At 37.6% G+C, this 22120-nt stretch overlaps 1 protein-coding gene across 1 annotated transcript in view; it reads right to left on the bottom strand.

Moving 5' to 3' along the window:
* SLC9A9 (solute carrier family 9 member A9) overlaps positions 1-22120 on the bottom strand; it is a 232268-nt gene that overhangs the window by 41789 nt on the left and 168359 nt on the right. Inside the window, exons 14-15 of the mRNA XM_034439299.3 lie at positions 19897-19945; positions 11712-11791 (exon numbers count right to left, since the gene is read on the bottom strand). Coding sequence (XP_034295190.1) covers positions 11712-11791; positions 19897-19945 — 129 coding nt within the window. The remainder of the gene's footprint in view (positions 1-11711; positions 11792-19896; positions 19946-22120) is intronic.

Raw genomic sequence — 22120 nt, 5'->3', positions numbered from 1 at the left:
CTTCTAAGTATTATCTTAAGAAGGCAAAGTGTTGTATATTTGCATTTTAGTTATATTAATCTAAATTCCTTTCATTCACATGATTCCTAGTCAAATTCCAAAGCAATTTACACTACTAATGAAATTCTTTTAGGAACCGTGAGTTATTACCTGACCAGGTAAGATTTTAATTAGCAGCTATTATGCATTTCATGCAACACGAGTTATACTTGAAAAGCAAAATATTCTGAGTACAAAGTGAAGCTTGTTTAAAGTGACTTTAAAAAGCAAGTGTTAGATATAAATAGGGGAAGGAAGAAGCTATTTAAAATGCTTTAGGCACTACAAAAGCAAAGTTAAGCATATTCAGTGTTGTAAGGTAAAAAAGAGACTTAAAAAGAAACTGCTGATGAACTGATTAACTCAGTGCTTTGAACATTCTGTATATTTATATCACATTGACATCTCCAAAGGATTGCTAAATATTATCAACTAACAAACCATAATCTGAAATTTGAGTGGACTAAAATAAACCTATGCTTTATGTGTCTGAAACATTGTATCTTTATATCCCATGTATTTATAATGATATATTCTTTTTCACCAAGGAAAAAGAAAGCAAAAGTTAAGGAATATAACAGCTTTCTACTTATATTCTTTAAAACTTGCTTTGAGAACCTCTGATACTGTGGTATAAAACACAGGAGAGTCTCTGACATACATCTTAACTTCTGTGTAATTAAATACATGAAAAAATGCTTCCAATGAATTCTAAAATTTTCTCTTCTCTTGAAAACAAGGAGCATTAATGGAAAGAAGGGGAGAAGTCCTATCCAACATTATTTTAAAGCTAATAAACATTTCCGTGCATATGTGTGTGTGTGTGTATTAGATGAATGTTAAATGATAAACATAAAACTATATAGAAAATATAAGATAAAATGTTGAAAACGTTAGAAAGCAAAGAGAAAGAAAAGGAAAAAGACTTAAAGAAATGACTTCAAATCTTTTTTACAGTAGTTATAGACATGCTTGACCATTTTCTTCCTTCTAAATGACATAACATAAAGAATACAGAATAACAGAGTTGGAAGGGACCTTGGAGGTCTTCTAGTCCAACCCCCTGCTTAGGCAGGAAACCCTACACCACTTCAGACAAAGTCATCCAGTATCTTCTTAAAAACTTTCAGTGTTAAGAGCATTCACAACTTCTGGAGGCAAGTTGTTCCACTGATTAATTGTTTTCACATGATTCCCTCCTTCCCATATTCAACTTTTACTAATCAGTAAATCCAGAATTAATCAGGTCATATTTATCCATGTTCAGCAATGTCAATAAAAGGTTTCCAATCTTTAATAAAAGTAGCTGTTGCTCTCTCCCTCTCAAACAAGTCAATTTACCCATTTTTGCAAGTTCTGCTATCTTCACGTTTTATTCCTCCATTGTGGGTATTTCTGTATTCTTCTGTTTGTGTATGTGTATGTGTGAGTGTGTCTGTGTCTGTGTCTAATCAGATTTGGCCAATAATTCAATTCAATTCAATTCAATTCAATTCAATTCAATTCAATTCAATTCAATTCAACTCAACTCTACTCTACTCTACTCTACTCTACTCTACTCTACTCTACTCACCTCATTACCTGGCTTAAAGTGAAAATGTATTCCTTTATTTCAGGGAAGCAGAAATGAAGAGTTAGAATTCCTTTCTTAGTTCTATTCTTGGTTACTTTTTAGTTGGTGGATTTCCTTTAAATCTTGTACAGTTTTGTCCATGTGAATTTTTATTAATTACTTTCAAAGGCTGAAGTAGAAAGATTATGAAGCTAATTTCTATGTATTTGCAGCTAGCAGTTAATCTTCCATAAGTCAACCCCTGCAACAAGGGAGCTTAATTTTGACATTATTTCATATCTTATTAAACATTAGGTATAAAGCCCTTTTGTGTTATCTTATATTTGATCTATTGCTATATAAAATCTAATTGTAAATGCATAAAAGATTGAGACCACTCTGTTTCCTTTGGAAGGGTATAATACATTCTGGTTGAACTATTCTGTTACAGTGAAATTTTCTTTCTTTCTGGTCAGCATCTCACCCTGCAATATTTAGGAAAATTATTTACTACATAAACAGGTTGAAAATGTCCAAGAAAAAAAAAATCTTTTCCAGGACTGAAAATCATAAATGTAAGAAAAATCATAAATTCAAAGAAAAAGAAATAGGATGCCTTTTTGAAATTCCTATCAGAATTGGAAGACGAATCAAACCATGGGAGCATCAGAACATAACTTTGCCAAGGAGACCAAAATGTCTACATCTGCCTTTTTTCAGGCTAAATACCTGCAAATGAATGCACCGTCATGCTTGATTTGCTCATGAGTGTGAAAGCTATCCAAACTTTTCACAGGGCACAAAGTGAACAGATGTAGCACCATGATTTATTTACTAACATATGGATCAATTCTGATAAAATACGAAATACCCTGCCATCCAGTTTTCAGGGATTTCAAAATCTCATTAACAAATACACAGTGAAGTTAATTAAGATATGAAAACAAAAACATGGTCTCATATATAATGAAAAATATATTATTTTCAAACTAATTGGAACAATTAAACAATATTCTATTTGTGATTGGAAGAGAAGTTGGTGTTGGCAGAACTACCACTTCTCAACCCTCTACTTTGATCTACTTCAACTGCAGAGAACCACATAAATGCCCACAGAAACCAGAGAAACTAGGTGACAATATTTAGAATATCATGATTGAAGCCCATGATAGGAAGAAAACATCAGGAAGAAACTCCATCTAATTCCACCTTAACTATGAGAGAAAATGCTGCCAGGCTTTCAAGATTCTATTTCTGTGGCCAATTTCAGCCATTCTTGTTATGTCTCTTTCCTACTTCAAATGGCTGATACTCAAGAGTTATGAAAAAGATAGTATATATGGTTCTTTTCCTAGAGCAGGGGTCATCAACCTTAAACACTCAAAGAGCCACAAAGGTCCTAACCGGAAGCCCCCCGTTCAATTCTGGAGCTGACCAGAAGTCCGGTTCTCCCATCTTAGAGTCTACACCTAGGGTGGCGTCCTTTTTCCTCTACCAATCCTAACTCTATCAATTGTGGGCAGACCTGAAAACCCGTCCATTGCCATAGAGTCTCCTCCTGGCATGCCCTGCTTCTCCCCCCCCCCAACTGGAAGCTCCTCTCAAAATTGTGGTACCGACTGATGACAGGGAGCTGTAGCAGAGGGATGAAAGAGCCACATGCAGCTCCAGAGCCGCAGTTTGCTGACCCTTATTTTACAGAAAGGAAATTTTTGTTCCTCTTATTTTTAGCATTGTACATTGTTATGAATTTACATGTATTTCCCCATTCTACAAGCAAAGGCATTTCTGCATTCAAGCTTTCAGAATCTGCAAAGTGGCTTTTTAAAAACTTCTTTTCAATTACAGTAAAACATAAAAGACTCTTGATTTTCCATTCCTGAATTGTTCATAAAACATGTTCTGCCTCTTTCCAAATCTTAGGATGACACTGACACCTATGATAAAGGGCAGATTTAGTAAAATATTCCCTTTGATGGTCAACTTTCCTTCTACTGGAACACAAATGTGTTACTTTGGATACGCAAGATAAAGGCTTTCTCACAAGCAAAGCACAAAAATTATTTTAAGCTGTCAAAACTTATATTTTATCCTCACTCAAAACCAAGAAAGGAATTAAAAAAACCTGTAGATTAAATAGTACTAAGTGTATATTATCTGGAGACAAAAGAGAATTCAGATTAAATCCAAGGAAGGCCTGTATATTACAAAGCATAACTAAATAAAAAAAGAACAAAAACTAATAAATTACATACTGTGATATAAATAACATACTGTATAACTTCTTAAACTACAAAAAACCTAGCAATTCTCCATATTGAATATTGTTATTTCAAAACATAGACTTTGCACCATTGTAACATCAACATAATGTGCCCTCAATCCTCGGTAACCACACAAATTTTTCTTCAGGAAAGTATAAATTTGGAGAGAAGGGGCATTGGTCCTACCTGATACGCCCCTTCTCGTTGGGTGGAGACAGCAGCCAGACGTGGGTTGTGCTCATTGGTCAGAATGAGGGACTGAGCCTGTCAAATCAGTTAAACTCCGCCCCTGTTGCTAGGGGCTCCCAGCTTTTGTTGAAGGAGGAAGACAGACTCGGAGTGTGGAAGAAAACAGAAACAACATGTTAGCGAAACAGTAATAACATTAGTGACCAGACTGATGAAAGGGTGGGGCTGGCTGCTTTCTCCACCCAATGAGAAGGGACGTATCAGGTAGGACCAACGTCCCTTCTCCATTGAAGGTGGAGACAGCAGCCAGACGTGGGACATACCAAAGTTCATTGTCCCAGCTCATGGGAGGGAACAGTCTGGGCAGAAGACTCCCCCCGCATACCAACACCCTGTAACACTCTCCTCCTAAAGACAGCCTCCTCGGAGGCAAATTTACCTAACTTACAGTGCCTAACAAAGGGGGAAGGAGAAGTTGAAGTAGCTGCCCTGCAGATCTCAAGCAACGAAGGCCAAGAGGCCCAGGCAGCTGTAGTCACAGCCCTTCTAGTAGAATGAGCTGTCACGCGGCAAAGACCAGAGCTTGTATGCTGTAGTAAGCATAGTTCGGATCCAATGACCAATCGTTGAAGAAGTCCCTCTGTGCCCTAAAGAAGCAGGGAAAAAGGAAATGAACAATGATTCTGTCCGACGAATATCAGCAATCATTTGGAGGTAGATCTGAATGTGTGCAATCGTCCCTCCAATGGATTGGAAGGACACGGGCAGAAATCTATCACTGAGCCTCTTTCCGCAGTCTCAACTTGCTGGAAGACAGAGTCGAAATGGGAAGTACCTAGGCAGGATAGGTGTGGCTAAAAGATGGCTTTTAAAGGTCTGTGGGGAGAAGATAAGCAGACCTAGGTCAGACGAACACCTGGGAGAGACAAGCAGGCACAGCCTAAAAGGCTGGAAGCCTGGAGATAACTCAACATGCTGCCTTGCCCCTAAACAAAATGGCGGCCAGAGCTACAGAATGCCGGGAGCGTGAAGCTCCCCTCCGTAACAGGGCAGCAAGATGAAAAGGCCGAGAGGTGGCTAGGTAGCCGGGATCCAAAATGAGGCTGCTTGTTAACAAGGCCAACAGGCTCTTTTGGACTACAGAGCCTCCGTGAAACGCCAACAAGCGGCGAGCACCAGGGAGCGCAAAACTCCACTTCGAAACTGGTGGTAAACTAAATCTGCTGAGAGGTGGCTAAATAGACAGCGGCAGAGCTCTTATCATTACCCAGAGAGAAGCCACACTTGAGCCAAAGACCCGACAAGCAGAGCTATCCAGGGAGCGCGAAGCCTCCAAAACCAGCAGTTTGCCTCAATCAGCTGAGAGGTGGTCTGTTGAGTTTGCAGGGGAAAGAAAAACTGCGCCTGGGTGAAAAGCTGACAAGTGGTGAGAGGCAGGGAGCGCGAAACTCTACAGTGGGCTAAGCGACTGGTGGTTACAAAATGGCTGCCCGAAGACAGCAGGGAGCGCAGGATTCCACAAAGAGAAGCCGCTAGTCAAAAGGCAGGACCCCACCGGCAAAGCCGGTGACTTTAGGCAACCTACGGGAGCGGAAAGCTCCACTAAAGTACAGAAACTGACCAGTTCGATGTAATAGACGAATGGCTTCAATGAGATCTCATGTTGTCGTTTGAGGTATCTTGAGGTAAAAAATTCCCTAGAATTTTCAGCAAACAGAAGAGTGGTCAACTACGAATCCCAATGTTAAATCCGGAGAATCAGGTATGAAGGAAAAAATACTCTAACGCTAAAAGCTGTCAGAGAGAGCTATCCACACAACTGTCCAGTCTGACGGACTGAGCAAAAAGCTGGGAACCCTTAGCAATAGGGGTGGAATTTAACTGATTTGACAGGCTCAGTCCCTCATTCTGAGCAATGAGCACAACCCATGTCTGGCTGCTGTCTCCACCTTCAATGGAGAACTAAAAGGATACGCAGTCTGGTACCCCTTTCATTCACCCATTATAACTTAAAATGTTCAGCAGCTTCTCATGGATAATATGAACTATAATTCTAATTTTTGACAGTGCTACTTGATATTACATGCAAGAGCTTACAGAATTCAGAGGAACTCTGAGTTATATAGAAAACAAAAAGCTAGGGTGAAAGATTTCAGCTTAGCTCTTTTTATTTTCCAGTGACTTTGAGTCATCTGTGACACTTGGCAACTGTCTAGACAAGTCCCTGAAGTTTCCTTGGCAACATTTTTGGAAATAGTTTGCCACTGCCTTCTTAGGAAAAAGAGAGGGAGAGGGAGAGGGAGAGGGAGAGTGGGGGAGGGAGGGAGGGAGAGAGAGAGAGAGAGAGAGAGAGAGATATGCACACATATCTGCACATAGAGAATAAGACCTTATACAATCCAGACCATAGTATAGAACAAGGGTCTGCAACCTTAAACACTCAAAGAGCCATTTGGATCAGTTTTCCACAGAAAAGAAAACACTGGGAGCCACAAAACCCTTTCCTATTTCTTGAGTGGCCACAAAACTAGCATATGTAGTTGAATTAAATGTTCAGTTTTCTTCTGAAACTTTTCTTTTCTTGGATTTATTCATGGTTGGCCTACTGGAGGTTGAAAAGCTCAATAAATCGCGGGCCAGTAGGTGTCGCACATTGGCGGTTGTGATGCATATTTTGAGTGACAGGGAGCCGCAGCAGAGCCCCGCATGGGGCTCCAGAGCCGCAGGTTTTTTTTTTTGGGGGGTTGCTGACCCCTGGTATAGAAGGAAACCAGTTCAAATAATATATGAAGATAATGTGCTACAAGGAAGAGCCACTTGATTTCTTGCAAGTATTTTAATGCCAGAATTGCCTAATTTAAGTGGCTTAAAATATTTGTAATAAATAAATAAATGGATAAAATAAATAAGCTTGATCACACCTAAGCAAAAAACCTTTTTCTATCTCCAGACGCAATATGCGTTATTCCCCAGTTGTATCATCTGGAGAAAAAGTAGGCACAAGGGTTTTCCTTTCTTAAATAATGCAGGATAAATATATTACTTAATGCCTCTGAGTTCCATAGACAACAATTCATACTATTGCTAAAAGAAGGACACAGAGATTGCAGGAGCATTTCATTTGGATGATTGGTGTGCCTCTAAGCGGCTGAAGCTTTTTCCAGAATGAGATTTAGCATATGAAATGCTTAGTCCTGGCAATAGCAACTTGAATTGTTAATATCTTCAGGGATTTACGCATATACTGTAGTTGTCTGTGGAAATATGTTTATGTATAAGTATCTGTATAACTCTGTGTGTGTGTGTGTGTGTGTGTGTGTGTGTGTGTGTGTGTGTATCTGTGAAAACGAAAATACAATTGTACAATAATGGCAGGTCAGTTGTTATGTTAAATAATGTTAAAGAAAGATTCATCTTTACAATAGGAAGGAGAATCAGTTTGTTAGAGTACAAATTGTCCTCAGTTCAAGTGCAGTTTGCAAAATATTATCAGGCATACAGTTTGATTTGAAACACAGAACCTGGGGAATCAATTAGTGATAAAAAGCCTATCATAAATTCTCAGTTATGCACTGCTTAATATTGGAGATTAATCCTGCCATATGACTTCCATCTGCCCATTTCAAGCATTAGGAGGGGAAAGCCAGAAATGAACAAAACATACTTCAGGAGTCTTTATCAGAGATTTTGCTCTCTTTTCAGAGAAAATCCCTCATCAGGTCTTTCACAATTCAAATGACAGGCTTTATGCAGCTCTATATTTCTATCCCTGGCATTTTTTTTTTTTAAAAAAATCAAATATATTTTATATTTTGAAACGGACAATCTAAGACTACAATAGGAGTTTTGCATGATCATAGTGATTTATCCATCCAGCGCGTACTCTGTATCAGAAGTGGATAACCTGATGCCACAGAAAAACTCCTAAGCAGGACATTTTCTGCATATTTCCTAACATCTGGCCTTTAAAAACATACAATATCTAATATATAGTCAGATTAACGAAAAGGTATATTATATATTTTATTATTTATATAATACACATTTATATAATATTTATTACTTATTTTATTGTATCATGCTATTGCTATATTATTACATTTTAATATTTAATAATTTAATAAATAGACTTTATTAAATAAAAAGGTATAATAAAGAGGAACAGCATAGCATGAAATGTTTATAATGTTTCCCTTTCTGGATCTTGTTGAGTATTAAGTAACAGTTTAAATGAGCCAATCAGGAGTTAATCCTGAGAGCAGGAAATTTAGAGAAACGTCAGTGGCTGAAGCCGCAGACAGCAGAGGAGGTTGCTAGCCAGACCTCAGATTACATTCCAAGAGGTTCTGGAAGACGCATCAGCAACCAAAGCGTCCCAGAAATCTGCAGCGGCTAAGAAAAAGATGAAAAACGGACCACCAGTAAGGGATGAGGCATCAGTGCATTATGAGGAAGTGGAGTCAGAATCAGAGGAGGAAGAAGAGGAAGATGAAGTCCATCACCTCCAGTCCAAATGTAAAGAGAGGCAACAAGGGAAAAAAGAGGCCTGGTGCTCGGGATGCGAAGGCAACCACCCACGGGCCGACTGCAGGTTCCGGGATGCTATTTGCCAGAGATGTGAGAAAAAAGGGCACATAGCAAGAGCTTGCAGGGCATTCCAGCCAGTTTCCAGAAGGACCAATGAATAACAGAAAGTTCCAGGCCAGCGGAAGGAAGGAACCATTCGGACGAGGCCACAGGAACGAGGACCACAGGGCAGACCGAGGCAAAACCCATCAGACCTCATAGTTTCAGATAACGGACCCCCATTCACAGCAAACTCGTTCAAGATGTTCCTCGCTGACCAAGGAATAAGACATGCATTGTCAGCACCAAAAAAGCCATCCATGAACGGACTTGTAGAATGGATGGTGAGATCAATGAAGGAAACACTAACGAGACTGGGTCCAGGAGATATACAGGCCAAATTAGATAAATTACTGGCTATTCAACATATCACACCAAGTGCTACAATCCACCGGAGCCCAGCAGAGTTGCTGATGGGGAGAAAGTTGAGATCCCCGCTGGACAGGCTGCACCCACAGTACAGCACAGAGAAACCGACCGACTCCACAAGCCACATCCAGAGAATTTCAGCCGGGAGACAAAATATACGCAAAGAACCTGAGCGGAAACCCTCTCTGGGTGCCAGCAAAAATAACACAAGTGACGGGCCCATTATCATACAGGGTCCAAACAGCAGACGGTCAGCACTGGAAAAGACATATAGACCAGATCAGAGGAAGACTAACGAGAATCGAGAGTGAATTACAAAATAACAACCAGGAGAAAGGGAAAGACAAGCAAACAACAGCAGATTGGACCGGACCACAAGCACCAGTGCAAGGGAGTACAAACTTAAACCCAGAGGAGAACAGCGAATACTTACCTGAGATCCAGGAGGAGGAACCGATCGCCGGAGAAAATCTGCAAGGACAGCCGAGTGAAGCGGGAAAAGAAGACAAGCAGAATAAATCCATTCCGGCATCCGAGTTCAAGAGAGTTCCAGAGCCGACTCCAGGAGAACAACGGTACTCGACCTCTCACTCCGAGAACGCTGGAATGACTGAACTGCGCAGGTCCAGTCGATCTCCAAAGCGACCCGCCTATTTACGTTACTACGTAGCTTAGGAGTCACCAGATTGGTGGACGCTGAACTAGGTGGGAGGGGTGTTGAGTATTAAGTAACAGTTTAAATGAGCCAATCAGGAGTTAATCCTGAGAGCGGGAAATTTAGAGAAACATCAGTGGCTGAAGCCGCGGACAGCTCTGGCTTAAAAAGGGCTGCTGCGGCTGGAATCGCCATTGCTGTTATGGAGCTTAAATAAAGCATAGATATTGTACTTTGTGTCAAGTCCTTTCTTCAACCGCCTGCTATTTAACAGATCTCTTTTCATCTCACAGTGCAGAAGTAAACAACTTGAAAAATCAGATTGTTTATCACCCATGGAAGCCTTGTGTGAGGTCCACAGAGCCTTTTCAAACGTTTCTGCCATGTTTAATACCTCAAAAAGAGAAAATTATTAAATACTTGAAAAGCCCATTCTATCTAATGTACTAATTCATTATATTTATTTACACTTGAATATCAGTTAAATCAAGTTTAATTTGTTCTAGTCCTCTCATTTTATATACTGCAAACCTTGATATGCCATCCAGAAGCTCGGCTTACGCCAACCGTGACAAAGGCTTCATATTCTTACATTAACATATTTCCTGCTGGGAGGACTACTGTGTTGTTTGTATACTTGAAGAGACAGAGTGTGCCACCTCTCTTGCTGGAAAGGAACATACAACTTGTTATTCACACAAGCCCCTTCCTCCCCCTTCTTTGAAACAGATAGAAGCACAGATTTCAATTCAATGCCACATCCTCATATTTTCAATTTTCTTCCTGTAATGATATAGATTATTTTATGTCCTTCAAAACATCCACAGTCAACGATTTCCATTCTGAAGAAGAAATAGAATCAGCAGCAGAAGTCTCTAAAGCCTACTCTGATCTATTTGGTATTAATCTTTTAAGTTCCTTCCTCCCCCCCCTTTATTCTGAATCGCAAATTATATGTTTTCTATGCTTGGAACTGCAGGAAGTGAGGCCACCATGTTTTATGTTAACTTATTTTCAATTAGAGGGAAGGATATTTTGGGGGCTACACTTACTTCATTCAGCCTGCATTTAAAGTGGCTAAAGGCTAGAGAAAATGAAAACTGAAGGCTGACACATTCAGATGGCATCAGATTGGGTAGGGTCAGTTTAAGCCAAAGGTGACTAATCGTCCTCCTTTAGGGAGGACAATCCTTCTTTTGTAAGTTCTGTCCTCTCTCGAAAAGTGTCCACCTACATGTCCCCCTTTTTGATATTTGAAGACTAATCTGTAAATCTTCGTATTTGATTGATGCCGATCCGATCCGTTGTGTGTGATGTGATGTATTTGTATTTGACATGACGATTCATCAAGATGATTCAATTGCGGCAAGACACAATTATGAGACGTATGCGCTCTGCACAGGAGAATTGTTTTGAGAGAGTGTGCTGTGTGCAAGAGTGCACCGCGCGCAAGTGGCTTTGTTTACTTCTTACTGAAACACGACATGGCACACACACACACACATTCTTCTTTAATTTAGTTGTCCTCCTTCTCATTGTAAAAAAGTTGGTCACCTTACTTAAGCCATGATGGGAATATCCACTACAGTCAAAAATCTATTAGCTCACAGTGATATAAAGTAGTAATTGAGTGAATTAGTTGGATCATCTCCTGCATTCTCCACACATCATTCCTGGGAAATTACTATCCCTCCTTTTAAAAATTAAAATAAATAATAAACAAGATTCTCGTTTATTCACTGAACAATATCAGTGCTATTAATTTGTCCATATCAATATAAATATGCTTTTATTAGATTAAGTAAATTTACCTAGTTTTGATTATTTGTGTCTTTCATCTTTCCCCAAATTTTGGGGCTTCTTTGCAACCATTATTTGTATTTTATATCAATAATACAATTTCATACAGGATTTAAAATGAAAAGTTCTCATTATCTTACCAGATTTATCCATCTTATTTCCCCCTTTGATGAAATTATTACTATGAATATTTAGTGCGAATGGAATAGTAGGATACTTATGATCAAAACCATACCATATTCTGAACAGCCAAGCGCTTTCTGCTTTCGTTGTGCTTTTATCCAAGTTATTTGCAGCCTGTAATAATATTGAAAATTAAAATGATGATTTTAATAATCATGTTCTTTTCAATTAAAGATGTCCACATTTTACCAACAAATTTAAATGTATGTATGTATGTATGTATGTATGTATGTATGTATGTATGTATGTATGCATGCATGCATGTATTTCTCTTTAGCCAGGTTCTTCCTACGTAAACCAAGATTTTTATGCAGCCCTAGTTCAGTGAAATCCCAATCCACTAGTTTCTAAGCTTTTTTTTCCAGCAGCCAGCAAGCTCCCTGCTTAGACTCCCAATGGGCAGCAGGGAGCTTGCTGGCTGCTGGAAAAAAAGCCTAGAAACTAGTGGATTGGGATTTCACTGAACTAGGGCTGCATAAAAATGTTGGTTTACATAGGAAGAACCTGGCTAAAGAGAAATACACATAAAGGCCTATGAAAAGAAAAGAAAACAAATATATATATATATACCATAGCAGGACAGGCTCCTCTGTCCCCCACTGTCTCTCAGGGTTCATTGCAGGGATGATACTATATAATCATCTCATCCTCTGCCATACCCTTCTCCTTTTGACTTTAATCTTTCCCAACATCATATTCTGAAGTTGGGAACCTAACAATACTCAGATACAATTGAAAATACAACTAAATTATGAATACAACTACCTATCTTTTTTTTTTTTTTGAATCTTTATGCTGTGGTGATCTGCAGTAATAGAATTCAAAATTGTTTATACTGTGTTTTGGAATTTTCTCCACCTAGGCAGTAACCAAATTAGTTTAACTTCAGCAGCATGACTGCTCAATATAGATCTAAATCACACAGCTTGTCTGTTCAAGCTCTCTTAAATATGCTCCTTTTCTGTTACCATTTATTTTCACCTTCTGGTGCTTGCAAACTCCTATCTCTGAGTTACACCTGGCCTGGCCTCTGGCAATGTTAATCATGGATATGTGATCTATGCTAAATTTCATGTTCTCTCCTATGATTGTGGGAAGAAGATAGGGTTTTTTTTTTGAATAAATTAACTTCTACATTTGCTGTTGCATTTTTATTCTACACTTATTGATATCACAGATTATCTAGCCCCAAATTTCTCATTTTGCTGTTTCCTACTGAGCCATTTTGCATCCATGATATCATCTTTGTGCTGTAAAGTTCATTTCCTCTTATTAATGTCATTAAATCTTATTTAATTTATACAGACAACAATTATTACTATGTTGTGGACAGTTTTCTAAATATTTTGGAAATGGTTCTGCTGTGTACAACAAAAGCACAACAATTGATTTTGATTTTATTGTTTTTCTTTTGGATTAAAACGATAGCCTCCTCTGTACTTTAATCCAAACTATTAATGGATGTTTTATGTTATAATTTTTAGAGAAATTAAATCTGCTCCAATATATTTACAATGTAAACTAATAAAGGAGATGCTTTTCTCTACTGTATGCAGCATAAAGCAAGTAAAATAGTTTGACTGATTTTTATGCAATTAATTATGCCCAGTTGAAATGAACAACATTGACTTTGTAGAATGGAAAAAACCCTACAATGATTGTCTTTCCTTTTACTCTAAGGAGATCTCTGAGATCACATGAACCTTTTTATCATCTTTGCACAACAGATCATGTTTTGATCACACTTCTTTAGTTATACTTAAAAACAGCGGGGCAAAATGTACAGCCTGTTCTATACCTCTTCTATAGCCCCTGGAGTTCCTGTCAAATAAATGGAGTGTCAGAACTGCGACCTCATGCCTGTGCTGCGCAATCATTTCAGTTTGCCATGAACCCTGAAAGGGAGGAAGAGGACTTGAGGCGAAAGTGAAAGTTAAGAAAGTGAAAGTGCCTGTTTGAGAGGACATTTCAAGGTCGCTCTGTGATGAGAAGAATGCAGCTACAATCCAGCCTACAATCAGCCTGCCGTTTCCAAAATATCCTCTTTGAAATTGATTGGACAATGGGGGACCGGCAATGGGATGTGCCTAAGGAGGAAAACTTTTCACTTGGGGTTTTGGAACGTGAATTTCAATTCTGGTTTTGCACTACTATATTTCACTTGCCTTCTAGTAAACTACTGTATACCTTTCTCAACCCAGTGGTGTTAAGGATCATTCTTACTTAGAGGATCAAGCTGAGGCAGGTCTGACATAGGATATAAGCCTTTTTTGTGTCTTTTAAATATTGCCATGGACTTCTGGAGGAAAGAAGAATAGCCTCACAAATAAATGGAACCAGAATGGTTGTATTGGAGTGGATGCAGTGGTGGGATTCAGCTGGTTCTGTCCGGATCACGCGAACCACTATGGTGACTGCAGGAGGCTCCACCCACATGCCCAGACATAATACGTGACTACTGCGCATGCTCAGAAAGCTTTGCGCATGCACAGAGGTGGCATATGTGAGCACTCACATTTATGAACTGGTAGGGAAGGTAAGTGAATCCCACCTCTGTGTGGATGGTTGGGATAAACGGATAGGAATTTGCCAAGATATGTTAAAAAACCTGAATGCCAAGTTCCAGATTTGTAATCAAAAAGTCATAACAGGGGATAGCAAGTGGGCAAGGGAGAAAAGAGTTGGAGATTATGAAGACAAAATGTATCTGCTACTAGACAGTTTGGAGCTAGTGAAGAAAATTAGAATTAATAAACACCAATGTAAAAAATGAAACCGAATAATTAGGAAATGGATAAAGAACTGCAGAAAAATACCTGGGGATGAAGGGATGGAGCAGACATTTAGCCTTGTTTCATGGCTAGGAAGAAGAATTAACGAGAATTTGAAAAGGACGAAGAGATAAGGAAACAAAGAGACAAAGTGTTAAAGAAAGCAAGAATAATTACAGCAAGCAGAAAACAAAAATGTGCAAATCATTTCTCCCTGCAGCATCTTGGACAGTACAGGTTTCTTTCTCTGCTGCTAACAAGCTTACAGATGCAAAGGAATAAGCAGGTTCAGATGGCAGTATTCAGCCAGAGCAGGAGAGAGAAGCTGACAGCTTCAGCAACAGGGAAATTGCCAAGCAAATTATTTGAAGGAGGATTGAGGCTTACAAGACCCAGAAGCAGCAGCATCTGTTTCAGGTAGATGAAAGAGATTCCATGCAGAAGAGATTTAAAGTACCTATTTCAGCGCTGAAAACCATTAAAAAAAAAACAAGAACCCTGACCCTTCCTGCTTTTGAAATTGTATACTCCAGCTTTAAATGAAAACATTCCTGCAATAATCTTGGTCTGCTGCAACCTTCCCCAATCAGGGATAGTATCTAATTATATCACACACCTGTATTGATATCAGGCTGGGAAACAAGTCCCCTGTGTTCAATGGTATGCAAAACAAAGGCTCTTACTATTATGAGGGCATTTTTAAAAAAACACCTACTGTACATTTTGCTGAAGCAAAGGCACTCTTGATTTTTCTGGGTTTAAGGACAATATGCAAATAGTGGTCAAGATGATCCCCGGTGTGTAAAAAAAATTACTCAAGGGGAAAAGGGCACCAAATTGATGGTAAAATGAAAAGTATTTCAAAACACAGCACTGCTGAATTTGCAAATATTTGTGGTAATAAAATATGGTGTCCTGAAAAAGTTATAAAAATAACACTTGCAATAACACATTTAATGAACTAAGACTAGCAGTTATTCTTAGAAACACATGAATATATTAAAATCAGTGGAAGGGCTTTTATACATTTGGCATATCACAGAATCCTGTGATTAGAGACTTCATGAGAGCTCTTGAGGATATTGAATATAATTGAAGACAGAAGTTTATTCAGCTGTGGTTCACAGGTCATAAACATTCTCTCTTCTGGGGCAATTAGTTGGAAATTAGAAAGCTTCCAATTCTTTTTAAGAATGGTTTGCTCTATTGACCAAACTAACATATTGTGGTTAATATGAATGCTGACTAATATATGAAACAAGCCAGCTTGAAATCTTGTTTCAGAGAAGCCTGAATTATTACTTTCCATAATGTTTTGGTTCAGATATTATGTTAAACAAAAACTTATATTACTTTTCTTGAATGTGCTAAAGGACTGAAAGGAAGAAAAACAAGTATGTGTCAGACTAAGATTTATTTATTATTGTTTATATCACACTAAATTATGATTTCCCAATCTGTATAGTGAAATAAATTGCACTTATTGTAAAATACATCATTTCAAGATGGTAGACTGTCACAAAAGCTAATGGACAAATGTACTTAAGTTCTATGACTTACTATGAATTGTGTTTGAAACAGGTGAGGGAAGGATTATGAATAGCTTCTCAATTCAAAGCAGTTAATTTCTATTGAATATTAAGCTCTTCTAGGTATTGTTAAATTAATTTGCACTTTTTTCTTGAGAGTTATAGCAAACCTAGACCGGGGTGTCAAACTGGTGGCCCATGAGCTGGATGCATCATGAGCAGGCCAGGCCCAGTCTGGCTCTGCAAAGGCAAAAAACATTGCAACATGTCATGTGATGTCACGTGACATGATCAAGTTTGACACCCGTGAACTGTTCTTCCAGAATTATTATACAAAATCACTTGTACAATAGGAATTTCTGAGCAGGAGTAGGCAATTAGTTGCTCTCTGAATGTTTTAGATTGAAACATAACTCCAAGTTATAATACAATGAATGATGGGATTATGTTAAGGGGTAGAAAAATTGCCATCCAAAAGAGAATCAGATTGCCTATCTTTATCCTGAGAAAATGTGCCTTAAGAGGTTCACTAAAACATGTCACTCAACCAAATAGCAGTCCTCCCTGAATGCCTCTCTTTGTTGAAGGAAATAAATAATTCTAGCCGTTTCATACTAACATTAGAGAATGATACCTAATTATTTATAATAACTTTAGTAAGTGGACTGACATGAACTTATTTAGTAACAAGATCCTTTTCACAACACTTGGAGAATTTTATTTATAATTCACATTTCTAAAACTCCTGTACTTGTTGATAACTCCAAATGATTTTTGGAATAGAAGAAATAACAATCACAAATAGAAAAGGAAGAAAAAGGAATTACAAATAGAAAAGGAGAATGATCATCTTGCATTAAAAAATATTCATTAAAATCCTTTAAAAACCAGTCAATAGGGAGCCTGCATTTCTCCCTTGTCAAGAGTCTGATTTTCAAATTCAAATTTTCAGGTGATCTATTCCTGAAGGCAGGAATTATGACAGAGTAAATGGGACCTCCTAAAGTGTTATTGGATGATGTTCCTTAATGGATGGGACCTTCAACAACTGACTCTATCCAATCTTATGGAACAGGCAGAAAAAATCTCTGGTCTTGGAGATTAATAAATTGGTTATTAAAGACTGAATCCTTTTTGCAGTATTGAAGGGTTTATGGATGTCGTGATTGCAAATCACCCCACATAAGATAACTACCTTTCAGTTTACAAAGCAGTGGTTTTACATGTATGGTACAGTGGTGGGTTTCAAATTTTCTTACTACCGTTCTGTGGGTGTGGCTTGGTGGGCGTGGCATGGCTTGGTGACCATGGCAGGGGAAGGATACTGTAAAATCTCCATTCCCTCCCCAATCCAGGGGAAGGTTACTGCAAAATCCCCATTTCCTCCTGATCAGCTGGGATTTGGGAGGCAGAGAATAGATGGGGGTGGGGCCAGTCAGAATTTTTACTACCGGTTCTCCGAACTACTCAAAATTTCTGCTACTGTTTCTCGAAAACTGATCAAAACCTGCTGAAACCCACCTCTGGTATGGTGTGGGGATTCTATTTTATAAACTTTAAAGTTGTTAATGATGTATAAAACATCCTATCCTCATTATTAGTGCTCCTACAGCAGTGCCAGAAGATGGAATGAAAGCCATTGGTCTATTCAGAAAATGATAGTTACTGTATTTTATTTTCCCCACAATGATCTATGTTTAGTTTAATGAAAAGAAGGACTAGAGTGACATGATAGCAGTGTTCCAATATTTAAGGGACTGCTACAAAGAAGAGGGGGTCAACCTATTCTCCAAAGTACTTATTCAGGATGTGATACAAGAAGTAACAGATGGAAACTAATAAAAGAGAGAATTAATTAATAAATTAAACTAATCAAATGAGAACAATTAATCAGTGGAAGGACTTAAAAAGTTGTGTGTGCTTCTTCTTAAGAAGAAATTGGACAACTTGTCTGGAATGGTATAGACCAGGGTATTGGACTAGAAGTACTCCAAGGTCCCTTCAAACTCTATTATTCTGTATTCTATTTTGTATTCTGATCAATGTTTCCTTGACATTTTTAAGATGTCTAGACTACAACATGGCTGGTGGGAAAATTCTGGGAGTTGAAGTCTAAGCACCACTATTTTTCAAAAAGCTAGGTTACCTCTATCCCATTCTTGGAATCATAGTTTCAACATCTCACTAGGTTGTCAGGGTGGAAAAAGGTACTCTATTTTTGCTTTAAAGTTTGCTATATAAACTCTCAATAAGTTTGCAACTTATTTTACTTTTCCATTATTGGTATTTCATATTCAATATGAGTTCCAGCTTGAAAGCTTTTGTTTAATTTTTTTTAAAAAAGCAAGATGTGTTTTTAAGTTAAATAAATGAAGATAATGTTAAATATCTCTACTGATGTGCATCAAGGCTGCCTTGTATTCTAGAGAAGTTGAAACACAGTGAAGTGGCTGCATTTAATTACTACTGAACATTATTGATGATCTCATAATTCTGCATTAGGAAAACTATTAATAAGTGGAAATAAATGAGCTACTAATCCATGACAGGTTAAGTGATAAATGTACTGAGAACTGAAAATCAGGCTAGGCATAAAAAAAGTTACACTTTGATGAGTGTAAGTCATTGTACTCAAGAGTAGTGACAATATTTGAATTTGACAAATTTGAACTATCATATATATTCCCTTATGCTTTAAATGTATGAGCATAATAATTATTTCCAGAGTAGTAGCCATAAAACCACAATAAAAACCACAAAGATTTCCTATACTACTAGGGGAATAGCAATTGTTTCTTATTTTAGCTTATTCCCTTTATTTGCGCTTAGACAATACCATCTCATAACAGAGAACATGTAACCTATTTTTCCTATTCAGCCTCTTCTTTGAGGCCAGCTCAACTGTTGGTGATAGAATGAAGCAGCTGCTTCAGGCTTCAGGTTCTTGATAGTAAAGATCCCCAGTGTAGAGTTGGCAGGGGAATAAATATGTATTCTTAACCTCAATGGCATCAAATAATATGCAAAATGTGTGTTGGGATGTCATAATGCAAGTTTTGCCTTTTGTACTGGGATCATGATACTGCTTGAAAGTAAACAAGGGGTGTCTAATGAAGTTGCAACACATGTTTTGTTACTTGTCCCAAATCCAGATGCCTATGATATCATTAAATCTATATAATTTGTGGGTTTGAATTTATGATTGAAAAATATACTGTGGCATCAGTTTTCATGGGCTTATTTCATTGATGCATATCATAAAAGAAAGAATGAGAGATTTTACAAAGTGGACTCTAAAAAAATCCAATCCATGTATGTCTAGATGTTGCTGGTTCCATATTAACTACCAATCGTGATGGAACTATGGATACTCTGAATATTTATTATAGGCTGGTTTTTGGGTGCAATAAAGTTTAAGTTTCAAATTTCAACATTTCTTACTGTCTTCAATCTGTACTTCCCAATATAGTTTCCAGAATTCTTAACCAGTTTGGGGAAGGCTGCTAAAAACAGTCTTCAAGAAACAAGGATGAGAATAAGACATATTCAGAAGATTTACAAAGCAATGTGTAAGAAATTCCTTAAAATTTAGAATATGAATTATAAAAGTGTCTTTGATTACAAAGTACATAATTTTCCAAAATGCTTTTAGAAATGGAAAAGAGGAACAGCTAATGAGTTTCTTCTATTAAAATATCAAAACTGAAATTATTTAGCCTATGTCCATCAACAATAAAATAATTTATTTTACAATCTGGATGACTATTGAATGTACAAAAGATATATGACTTCCTGATTTGAGAATCAGAATTGGAGATTTTCCTGAGCATCTTAGAAAACACATTGTAAAATTTAAAGCATTCAGTTCTACACGTATGAATATAAATTTTCAAATATTTATATTTAAATTTTAACTTGCCTGAATAGCAGTTTCTATCCTTTGATCCTCATCTGGATCAATTCCAACCCTATGAAGAAAAGAAAGACAGCAAAACATAAATACAGGACAGGCAGAATTTTATTCATTTACATTCAATGTAATATTTAATAATATTCAATATTAAAAATTATTTAATACATAAGTAAAATAAGCAAAAAGAAAAAAATAAGTGAAATGTCTGGTATATCTGAATATGTATTCAGATACATATTTTGTCTTCTGTTTCTACATTAATATATTACTGAGAGTGGTAGGGAAGTGCTCTTTGAAACGATATATGGAAAGCACGTTGTTCTATACCTTACTGACCATTCTCAGTTGCACTTTTTTTCCTAATGAAATATAGTTCCAATTTTATCACAATATATCACAGTAAGAATAGGTGACTGGTGAAAGATATTTTGTTAAGTCTCAGCCAAAGTGACATAAGAAAGGATGCCTTCTTTTAATTGCCTTTCTTGACAGTGAAAACTTCAAAGATTAACTTTGAACTAATTAGAATCCTCTTTTATTAATCTTTACTTTTTTTTTTTTTTTTACTTTTCACCTATTTGTGATGGCCAAGCCTTTCTTTCTATTTTATAAACTCCTGCCAAAGATAAATCTCAGGGCAACCTTGGATTAATCCTTATGTGCAATTTTTTTATCCTCCAAGGATGAACTTTACGTTGAAACTGTACTTGAAAGACTCCCTAGATAAGTTATTTTTAACTAACCTTTGATATGGTAATCTCAGAGGCAGCCTTTCTAGCAAAGCAACCTCAGGTGTCTGAGAATTCATTGTTCTTACATCAGCATCCTCTGATTCAAAAAGTTCACTACTCAGATTTCCATAAAAGCAAAGCCCAATTTATGTATCATTTACTCTATGCCCTATGAATAAAGGAAACTAACCAATAAGGAGAAAAATATTTAGCTATGGTATCGTGGGACCTGTCTCCCAAGATATAGGTTAAGGACAGGGTTAAAAAGGTTACAGTATTTATACCTTTAGAGACAAGCCTAACACAATGCATCTATTTCATTGGCTATGTGCAAGTAATCATCTTGTATGACAATGCATTAAAAAGGTAAAGGTTTCTCCTGTCCAGTTGTGTCCAAGTTTTAACGTTTTATTTAGTTATAAGATACAAAATACAAAGGTAAATAGGAAAGCAGTGGGGGGAAACAGTGGGGGAGAGGGGAAAGAGAAGTGAGGAAGGGTTGTGAAAATGAAAAAGAAACATTGACTTCCGACTCCGTCTGTTGCAGTAAAATAAAGCATTAACAGCAAACCACAACTTTGTTTTTTTTTTTAAATAGTAATATAAACTAGTCATTTCTATAAGTCCAGTTGTCTCCAACTCTAGGGGAAATGCTCATCTCTGTTTCTTAGCTGAAGGAGGCAACATTGTCCGAGACTTCTGTGGTCATGCTATAGCCAGCATGACTATACACTGAGATGCATGGAACAGTTACCTTCCTACCAAAGTGGTACCTATTTATTTATTCACATTTGCATGCTTTTGAATTGCTAGTTTTGCAGTACAAATATCTATAATGATCTAAATGGTCATTAAGGATCTGACTCATTGTTATAAAAATATGCTAAATAGTCATGACAGAAGGGGACGTGGTGGCTCAGTGGCTAAGACGCTGAGCTTGTCGATCGAAAGGTCGGCAGTTCAGCGCTTCGAATCCCTAGTGCCATGTAACGGGGTGAGCTCCCGTTACTTGTCCCAGCTTCTGCCAACCTAGCAGTTTGAAAGTATGTAAAAAAATGCAAGTAGAAAAATAGGGACCACCTTTGGTGGGAAGGTAACAGTGTTCCGTGCGCCTTTTGGCGTTTAGTTATGCCGGCCACATGACCACAGAGACGTCTTCAGACAGTGCTGGCTTTTCGGTTTTGAATCGGAGATGAGCATTGCCCCCTAGAGCCAGGAATGACTAGCACATATGTGTGAGGGGAACTTTTACTTTTACCTTTACCTGTCATGACAGGCATGCTGAACTTATGGCACTGTAAAACAAGGACCCAGATTGCCTGTAAACTGCTTAGAGAGTGGTGTAAAGCACTTTGAAGCAGTATATAAATCTAAGTGCTATTGCTCCATGACTTAATATTTTGGAGATAATGGTGGAGGCTTTCATTTGGTACACTTTATTCCTATTATTATTTACAGTATTTAGTTTTTGTTGTCAGAAAAGCTTTCAGATTTTCATT

The sequence above is a fragment of the Pantherophis guttatus genome, chromosome 6, assembly GCF_059756535.1.
Source record: "Pantherophis guttatus breed Tessera chromosome 6, ASM5975653v1, whole genome shotgun sequence".
NCBI lineage: Eukaryota > Metazoa > Chordata > Lepidosauria > Squamata > Colubridae > Pantherophis > Pantherophis guttatus.
This window is presented reverse-complemented; position numbering and strand designations above follow the sequence as displayed.